At 41.9% G+C, this 10,048-nt stretch overlaps 1 protein-coding gene across 6 annotated transcripts in view; it reads left to right on the top strand.

The window, feature by feature from the left end:
* Window positions 1-4,251: 4,251 nt before the first annotated feature.
* The window catches only part of BLTP3B (bridge-like lipid transfer protein family member 3B), an 83,258-nt gene continuing 77,461 nt past the window's right edge, over window positions 4,252-10,048 (top strand). For 4 of the 6 annotated variants that reach the window (XM_081595373.1, XM_081595377.1, XM_081595374.1 and 1 more), the window contains exon 1: window positions 4,252-4,535. In XM_081595373.1, coding sequence (XP_081451499.1) covers window positions 4,492-4,535 — 44 coding nt within the window. In that variant the 5' untranslated portion in view covers window positions 4,252-4,491. Of the gene's footprint in view, window positions 4,775-10,048 lie in introns of all 6 variants that reach the window. The other 2 variants (XM_081595375.1, XM_081595379.1) reach the window with 2 other exon arrangements.

Below are 10,048 nucleotides of genomic sequence, written 5' to 3'. Positions count from 1 at the left end.
TCAAAGTCAGGCACTCTACTGGTGTCTATAATTCTTTGCAACAAAAAGCCATTGAAACTTCAAATTTAGTTATATCTAATTTTAGTAATCAATTTTCTAACAATATTAAATTGAGAAGTTCCCTCATGTAATAAATATTTTATCAGTCTTACATTATAGAGTGGTCACCATTTCTATTCACCTCTCACCTTTTAAAATATGCTCTTTCCATTCTATCTCTGCTGGTTTTAAGCCCTTTCTCACTTAAGCTTCTCTTTTTGCTTTCCTTCATTTTTCCCTGATCCCGGATCAAGATTATTTTTGTTCTTGGCTTCAGCTATCCCTGAATAAATCCTTAGGAAGAATTTCCACCCCCAATTGGAACCTGAATGTTTCTATCCAGACAGCCTGAAATAACCTTAAAGGTAACATTCAAAAAAATTTTATCTCCAAAACTGCTTGTTCCACCTCTATTACTTGTCTCAATTAGTGGTATGCCCCAGTATCTACCTAGTGCCTCAAACTAGAAACCTCAGTTACCTTCAACTGCAATCCTTCACTTAATCCTGGAATTTTTCCTTGACTTTTTTTTTTGGTAGTTTGTTTGCCTCTACTGATACTGCCTCATCTTTCACCAGAAATAGTAATGTTACAAGCTTCTCAAGGTTCCTATTTCCATTCTCTTCTCAATATGTTCTGTCCTCTATACTGTCAGTATGATTATTAGATATATTTTTCTAAATCAGAGATCTCATCATCTTTCCCAAATTCAATTACCACAGTTTTCTCATCATCACTGCTGATGGTGATTGCAGCCATGAAATTAAAAGATGCTTACTCGTTGGAAGGAAGGTTATGACCAACCTAGATAGCATATTTAAAAGCAGAGACATTACTTTGCCAACAAAGGTCCATCTAGTCAAGGCTATGGTTTTTCCAGTGGTCATGTATGGATGTGAGAGTTGGACGGTGAAGAAAACTGAGTGCCGAAGAATTGATGCTTTTGAACTGTGGTGTTGGAGAAGACTCTTGAGAGTCCCTGGGACTGCAAGGAGATCCAGTCAATCCATCCTAAAGGAGATCAGTCCTGGGTGTTCATTGGAAGTACTGAGGCTGAAGCTGAAACTCCAATAACTTTGGCCACCTCATGTGAAGAGTTGACTCATTGGAAAAGACCCTAATGCTGGGAATGATTGGGGGCACGAGGAGAAGGGGACGACAGAGGATGAGATGGTTGGATGGCATCACCGACTCGATGGACATGGGTTTGGGTAAACTCCAGGAGTTGGTGATGGACAGGGAGGCCTGGGGTGCTGTGATTCATGAGGTCGCAAAGAGTCGGACACGACTGAACAAGTGAACTAACTAACTAACTAGTTTTCCAAGGCTTGACACTGCCTGTGAAATAGTGTTCATGGATTTGCAATCTCATCTCCCTTCCACCCATCCTACATTGTCTGCTGGTAAATATTTAACAACTGGATCTCCAGGGGAAAAAGTCCTGATTTGTAGTGTTTACCATTTTATGTGATGAAAATACTGTTACAATGGCTGATTACAAGTTTTCCTGAAGTTACCAAACACTGTAACAAAGAGTTGGAAAGAGACGTGCCCAACTGGTTCATGAGCCAGTATGAACTGGCAGAGTATGAAGCTGAGCCAGTTTCAGCACAGACTGTTCAGTAAAAGCTCTTGACTCCATTCACCTTCACACCGTGCAATCCCTCTTCCCACCCCACCAAGGTTTTAGTACACATAATCTCAAGCATGTGACTATTACTTTTCAAATACATGTATATTTTGGTAGTGTGTAATTTTAAAAGGGTTAAAAATATCACTGATATAAATCATGAACATGCGCAAACATTTAAGTTGCATTAATGGGTGAACGAACTTTATATCCTATCTTGCTGGTTCCTGCATTAATGTGAGTTAAATTTTTGATGCACATTTATTATATATTTGTATGACAGTCATGTTTTTAGCTTTTTGAAAATCATACTTTGAAAATTAAGTAGCAATGAACAAAAATGTGAATTTAAACCGTAGAATTTATGGTGGGTTTATGACAGGTATTCTCTCAGTTAAAGGAGAGTCAAGTTGAAATTATTGCCATGTGTTTTTTAAAGAAAAAGATATTGTAACTACACTTATTAACCTGAAGTATTCTTTAATAGTTATTACTTTGAAAAGGAATTCTCATGCTGTTCCAGTACATTAAACTACTTGCCATTTAGAAGTCATGGACTTTGACACTTCTGTCCTTTTTCATAATTGTGTTCCACCTGCTTGAAACATCCTTTTCCACCTAGTGAATTAGTAATGATAGGCATCATTCTGTTGTGCCTGGCACTCTCTAAGTACTTAACCTGCATTAGCTTAGTTAATCCTCACAACAACCTCATGAAGGTAAATAATATCACAGGGCTGGAGAGGTTCGGTACTTTCCCTACCATTACCAAGCTAAAAATCCACAGACTGAAGTTTCAAATACAAGGCTGACTTTGGAGCCAATTTATTTAATGTTAGGGCTTCCCTGATAGCTCAGTTGGTAAAGAATCTGCCTGTAATGCAGGAGACCCCGGTTTGATTCCTAGGTTTGGAAGATCCGCTAGAGAAGGGAAAGGCTACCCACTCCAGTATTCTTGGGCTTCCCTTGTGGCTCAGTTGATAGAGTGAAGTTTCAACTCCAAGTCTGACTTCGGAGCCAGTTCATTTAACATTAAGCTGACATTCTCACTCTTGAAATAATATCTCCACTAAAATCCCATCTCTGACTAAACAAGATAGAATCACTCCATCCTTTGTGTTCTCATAGCCCTTTTCTTCTGTTTCCAATTATGCCAAGGATAATAATAGCATTAAGAGCTTGACATATGCTAGTACTTTGTTGAACACTATATATGCGTTTAATCCTCACAAAATTGTGAGATACTTTTATCTCCAATAGATGAGGTACTGAGGTTGAGACTGAAATAAGTTGCCCAAATTTACACTCTGCCTACCAAGTGGCCAAGTCAGCCTTTGAACAAGAGTCTAATTACAGAGCTCAAGGTCTTAGCATAGGAATTTATCTTTCATCTGAGGCTGTTAATTAACTTCTTGATGACAGGAAAAGTTTGTTTCCTTTTAGGCTACCGAGTTACTTGAATAGTCCCTCATTTGTAGTGCATTATAAAATGAGTAAGGAGAAGGCAATGGCCACCCACTCCAGTATTCTTGCCTGGAGAATTCCAGGCACGGCGGAGCCTGGTGGGCTGCCATCTATGGGGTCGCACAGAGTCGGACACGACTGAAGCGACTTAGCAGCAGCAGCAGCATAAATGAATAAATTGAATAAATAGTCAATCCACAAGTATCTGCTTTCCCTTGCTTTAAAAGGGTCAGGTGTTGGAGTATATGTAAACTATCCCCTTGCCATTCCCATACACTCTCACAGACTTTTCTGATACATCCCTCAGAGGTAGTGTAATTTTCTCCCCCTTTTTCAGATGTCACTGGATGGTCATTTTCATCTCTCTTAAGTGTTGGTTTGGGGCTGGGTCGGGTGAAGGTGCAGAGCTGTAATAGCTCTCCCTGATTTCAACTATTTCCTTCCTTTTCATAGAAAATTTTAAGTGAAATTTTACATCTTTATTTCTTTAGATACAACAACCTAGTGAGTTGGGTAAGGCTGATATTATTAACCTATTGTATATATAATTAAACTGAGGCTAAAAGTAAGAAATTATTTTCTCCAGGTTAATGTAACTAGAAAATACTAGAGCCAAAACTAGAATTTAGGCCTTCTAATTTCCAGGTCCTGGACTCTCTTAACACACCGTAGCAACTTTCACTTTCCTTAGAATTTCTAGAGGAAACATCAAATTATAGCATTTGGCCAGGGGAACGCAGAATATCTAAGGAAAGAAGAATACGAAGAAAACTGAGTAAGTAAAGAAAGCAAAGCAATCAGAGCACTTTGTGGAGTCAATTCTGAGAGGGAAATGAAAAAGAAAAGTGAGATATGGACGAAGCACTCAGTGAAGGACACTAGAGCCTGAGGATGGAGGTCTAAAACCCAGAAGGTTCTGGGATTGGGAGTCAAACCATTCAAGACGGTCAGGGACAGGTGGCACCCCGGACCCGAGAGCCTGCAAGGAAAGCGGGACAACAAACCTCCCGAGCCTGCGTTGCCCAGCCCCGCGCCGGCCCCGCCCCGGCCCCGGCCCGGCCCCGGCCCGGCCCCGCCCCGCCTCGCCCGCGGCTCCCCGGCCCTCCCCCAGGTCTCTTAGGTGATGCTGCAGCCAAGATGGCGCCGGCGGCGGCCGCGGCTGCCTGAGCGCAATGCTCCGGGTCCTTGGCTGCAGCGGTGGCGGCTGTGGCCTCGGCCGGGGCCTCGGGTCTGTCCCGGGCGTGAGTGCTCAGGAGCCTCTCCTCCGGCCGGGTGAATCCGGACAAAGAGGAGACGGCCTCGAATAGAGGAGGCAGTGAAAAACGGAGAGAGAGCGCGGCGCCTCCCGCCTCGGCACCATGGCTGGGCTCATCAAGAAACAGATCCTGAAGCACCTTTCCAGGTTAGTCAGAGCCTCGAGCGTGGGCACAAGCCTGCCTCCGCCCTAGCGGGTACCAGAAGCAACCTGCGGCTTCAGGAGCGGCGGGGACTGGCAGCCGAGCAGGAGGCGACCCTTGGACTCCCTGCTCCAGAGGGGCAGAGGTCGCGACCCCGGATCTCCCTTCGCCCCTGCACTCAGGGCTGGCCTCACGAGTCAGCGCCTGGACGGGGTCGCCCCCGGTCGGGGTCGCCCCCAGACAGGTTCGTCCCTGGACGGCGCCCCTAGACGGATTCTCTCCCCCGATCGGCTCGCGGAGGAGCGTGTTGGGTGGCAGGGAGAGGCTGATCTGATGGCTGGGATCGTCCCCGGCGCGGCGTCTGGGGAGCGTCGGGAGGACCCTCTCGGGCGGTCCTGCGCGGAGACTGGAGATGGTCTGGCGTCGCCCAGGTGCTAGGTGTCTGCTCGCCTCCATTCGGAGCTGAGCGGTTCCGTTAACCCAGGGCGTCTAGCGCAGTGTAGACTCTTAGGGCTGAGCCTTGTCTTCTCACTGAAATGTTATCCTTGTTATTGTTCTGAATTCACCCTGCCTCGCCGTTCCCAGTCTGTGCATTAAAGGGTGTGCCTGTTTGCACAGTTAGGATTTGTTTTAGGTAAATAATCGGTTACCAGCTTTGGCAAGTTTTTTCTGGAGTCGTTTTAGCCCCACATCATTCGTACAGAGTTTATTATTATTTTTTTAAATATAAGATCCTTAAATTCAGGGAGTCAACATCTGTGGTAACAAACCCAAGACTTGTCATCCTTTCCATTTCATAACGCGGTTTTAGTCAGAATCATGACTCAGTAAAGCTGGCAGTTTGTTACTGCCCCTGACTTTTCCATATTTGTCTCAAAACACAGGCTAAATGTAGGATCTTGTTTCCAAGTTGTTAACAGCGAATTCAGAATGCTTATGACCCTTTCCTCTGTTATTTGTAAGTTAATGATTACTTTTAACTGATTTTAGGAAAACACTTGGGTGTGATGATATACTTTCGTAGTAAAGAGAGCTCTTGATTGTCCAAATCGTTGTATACCACAGGTTGTATGCTGGAGAACAAAATTATCATTTCTGTGATTCAGCAAATAATTTTCCTCACTTATAACATTGTATAAGATAAAGGTAGTTTTTTAAAGTAACAAAGTATAGAAGCACTGATGATTATACATTTCTTAATAGTATCACTAAATTGGAAAATTTCTTTTGAAATTGTCCATATGATCCAATAATGAATTACTTCATTTTGGAAGAAGATTTTATCATTATTTTGTATGATTTAAGTAAGATCTGACTTGTCAGATGTCCTCCAGCCTTTCTCATACTCAGTTCACAAGAAAATTTACACCTACAGAAAATGATTTGAATTTCTATTTTCTCACTCTCCTGAGGATGACAGTATTTACATAGCTAGTTCCATTTTAGATGCACAGGAGAAAAGTTTGTTCAGTCATTAAGAACCTTAGGACATTAGAGTTTAATTCTCTTATAGAACTCCCTTTGAGAAGGACTCTTAGAAATTAGTTGTAAAGGTAATGGCTTACTTCACAAAACAGACACATTCAGAATTGAATCTTGAGAATTACTCTTTTTTTTTATAATAGAGTGTAGATTTACCATGTGTTAGTTTCAGGTATACAGCATAGTGAATCAGTTATACATATAGAGGATTACTTTTTTAATCTGTATGATTTCTAATAACTGCGCTGTAAACTAATGATTTTTTTGAGATGAGTTTTTGAAGCACTTAAGTTTTCAGTTAATTCATGTTTCAAAACTTCCTTAAGTCAAGTGACTGAAGAGTATCTAATTCATCCTCTTGGTTAAGATATTAACCTTACTGCTGTTGCTGTCATCTCCTAAGAAAAATATAGTTATTTATAAATATAAAGAATGACAATAGAAGAAACAAGGTGGCTGTTGTGATAATTTATTGTTACTCAGGTAATAATGAACTTCTGAAATTATCTAGGTCAAACTTAATTTTATAGATTATTCAGTAATAAAGAGGTCGCTATACTGATCTAACCATCTGGAACACAGTTTGATAGGAAATACTCAGAACATACTATCTTCGCATAAGAGACATTTCTTTGGAGGGCTTACCTGACCATTCTTTTCTCTATAGCACTCATCCTCATCTGAAATAAGATGTACTTATTTATTTGCAGTTCATTTGTCTTCTGTACTGAATGTAAACTCCAAGAGGGCAAGTTTTGGGGTTTTTTTTTTTGAGTCTAGAATAATGTAGGTACTCAATGACTATTTTTTGAATGAATGCATGAATGGCAACAATGAATTGACTGTCCTTCACATTGCTATTTTTTTTTTTTTTAAACTGAGGCAAGACTAGAAGCCACCAGTATTATCATAGATATTGGGCATGGCCAATTTTCCTGTGGTTTTAGGAAATACTGGACAATTGAATAATTGAATAAATATGGTACCTTTGGTATCCTGGAAAGAAAGGGCTAAGAGAATGACACTTTATCTAAGAGGTCTCCCAATAAAGAAGACAATGTAGGAACAAACAGAAGAAAAAGAGTGCTTAGTCGGAGCTTAGAGGTTGAAGTGTGGTGAAATTGTAAGATTAAAACCAGTGTTATTCAGATACAAGGGCTTAAGAAAGCTGAGAACCGAAGAATTGATGCTTTTGAACTGTGGTGTTGGAGAAGACTCTTGAGAGTCCCTTGGACAGCAAGGAGATCAAACCAGTCAATCCTAAAGGAAATCAGTCCTGAATATTCATTGGAAGGACTGATGCTGAAGTTGAAGCTGTAATTTGTCCACCTGATGCAAAGAACTGACTCCTTGAAAAAGACCCTGATGCTTGGCAAGATTGAAGGCAGGAGGAGACAGGGACAATAGAGGATGAGATGGACTCATCACTGACTCAATGGATGTGAGTTTGAGCAAGATACGGAAGTTGGTGATGGACAGGGAAGCCTGACGTGCTGCAGTCCTTGGGGTTGCAAAGAGTCGGATACAACTGAGCGACTGAACTGAACTGATAAGAGAATTATTCTTTAGAGATTAACGAATGCTTAAAGCAAATGATGAACTATTTGAGAAGTGTAAATCTATATACTTATTCCCTATCTAGTTGTTTAGTTTGTATTCCAAGCATCTCTTTCATTGTTAATAAAAAGTTTGTATACTTGAAACAGATCTGAAACTGAAGTGGACGAGTGAATGAGTGAATGAGTGAGTGAGTGTGTGTGTGCGTGTGTACACGTGTGTGCAGATTAGTTACAGAGTAGTTACATTTTAATAGAAGTGAAACAGGAAAAGCCTTTGAAGACGATTTTACCCTGATCTTTCATACTATAACTGTCACAGAATATGTTTTGGAGAGTTCTCTAGGAGAGTACTTTTTCACAAGGAAATGGAAAGCTCTAAAGAAAAGTAAGAGCAAGCGTAAGAAGGAAAATAAAATCAGGAGCTTACCTTTCAGCTCAAGTCCTCATTACCTATTACTATGTTATGTGTACACATGTGCTCCAGCAAAGGTGAAGGGCAGGGAGTAAGAGCTTGAAGATGGGGTACATTTAAGCCAGGACGTAAAAGAGATGGGGAAGATTCAGATGCAAATGTTCCCCCACTCCTCCTTTGGCTCAAGGCTTGGGGTATAAGCGGGTGTTGCAAAGACATATGCTACACCTGAATACAATCTTTTTATAGTTTTAAGCAGTGGTTATGAAACTGGGTGTTTGACTCTTCAGAGGATATTTGGCAATGTCTGGAGACATTTCTGATTGTCATGACTTGGCAGAGTTGGGTCTTGGGGTTGTAACTAGCAGGTAGAGGCCAAGGATGCTGCTAAACATCCTACAGTGGACAGCACGGTCTCTCACAAAAAGAATTATTTGACCTACATGCCAATAGTTTTGAGGTTGAGAAACTGATTTAAAGTATACACATGTGTGTCAGATTATTGGAGTAGGGTACTGGGCTAATTAAGATTATATTGTCTGTCATAAGTGTACTACCATTTGTTAAATAGGTAACTAGTGGGAACCTACTGTATAGCACAGAGAGCTTCGCTTGGTACTCAGGTAATGACCAAGAGGGGTGGAATGGGAGGGGTGGGAGGAATTTTCAAGAGGGAGACGATATATGTATATGTAACTGATTTCCAGGTAGTGCTAGTGGTAAAGAGACCACCTGCCAATGCAGGAGAGGTAAGAGATGAGGGTTTGATCCCTGGGTGGGGAAGATCCCCTGGAGGAAGGCATGCAACCTACTCCAGTATTCTTGCTTGGAGAATCCCATGGACAGGGGAGCCAGGAGGGCTGCAGACCATGGGGTCACAAAGAGTCAGGCACGACTGAAGCAAGTTAGCACCCACGCTTCACTTCATTGGTCAACAGAAACTAACACAACATTGTAAAGCAATTATACTCCAATTAAACTGTAAAAATATGTATATATATTGTCTGCAAACAACAAAAACCTACTCTTTTTCACTTAGGCTAAAAGAAGAAATGTAATAGAAAGCTGTTAGTGTGGATCACAGAATCTGGAACAAGCCAATGCCTAGGGCCTCGTTGGAAGAGTACTTAAACCTCAGCACTATTGACATTTGAACCAGACGATTCTTTTTTGTGAAAGGCTGCTCTGTGCATTGTAGGATGTTGAGCAGCACCTCTGGTCTCCATGCACTAGATGCCAGTAGCAGTCCTGCAGTCTTGACAATGAGAGCACATCTCCTGATGTTGCCAGACGTCCCCTGGAAGGCATAACTTCTCTCAGTTGAGAACCACTACTTTAGGGTGCTGTCCCATCTTTCACAACTCCCAGTCTGGTCTTTCTTTTCTGTTGAAGTTTCGGATTTCAGGGAGAGAGAATGTGTTTGACCCAGTTCTGTTTATCCACAGGTCAATTAGCAATGGTAAAGGGTTGTACAGCAAAGATGTGGTCATTGGGAGAACTGTTTAGAATCAGGCTTGCTGCTCCATTTGGTGTCTTTAATAGGCACCGGACTAAATTAGGTTTTGGAGGGCCTCATTTACCGTGTTAGGGAAATTGAAATTGAACTTCATCCCAGGAGGTGACTGCTAATAAACAATTCCTGATTAAAGAGGGACATGATCACTAAAGAAAGGTACATGGTTATGAGTTTGATTTGCAGTCCAAGGTTCAGGAACATTTATCTGGGGTGGAAACATAAGAGTCTATAGAGGTGCTCTGATTAGATCAAGTAGAAAAATAATGTAGAAAGATATCAATATTCCACAGAATTTATGAGAAGGTTGGAGAAACGGACTTGAGAAAGGCCTGGGTACAGGCCAGCTCCAAGGATTGCTGCTGCTGCTGCTGCTAAGTCGCTTCAGTCGTGTCCGACTCTGTGCAACCCCATAGACAGCAGCCCACGAGGCTCCCCTGTCCCTGGGATTCTGCAGGCAGGAACACTGGAGTGGGTTGCCATTTCCTTATCCAATGCATGAAAGTGAAAAGTGAAAGTGAAGTCACTCAGTTGTGTCTGACTCTTAGCGAC

Source organism: Giraffa tippelskirchi, chromosome 4, assembly GCF_054371585.1.
Source record: "Giraffa tippelskirchi isolate mGirTip1 chromosome 4, T2T-mGirTip1v1.2.pri, whole genome shotgun sequence".
Taxonomy (NCBI): Eukaryota; Metazoa; Chordata; class Mammalia; order Artiodactyla; family Giraffidae; genus Giraffa; species Giraffa tippelskirchi.
Note: the sequence above shows the minus strand (reverse complement) of the source record. Positions and strands in the feature narration are given on the sequence as shown.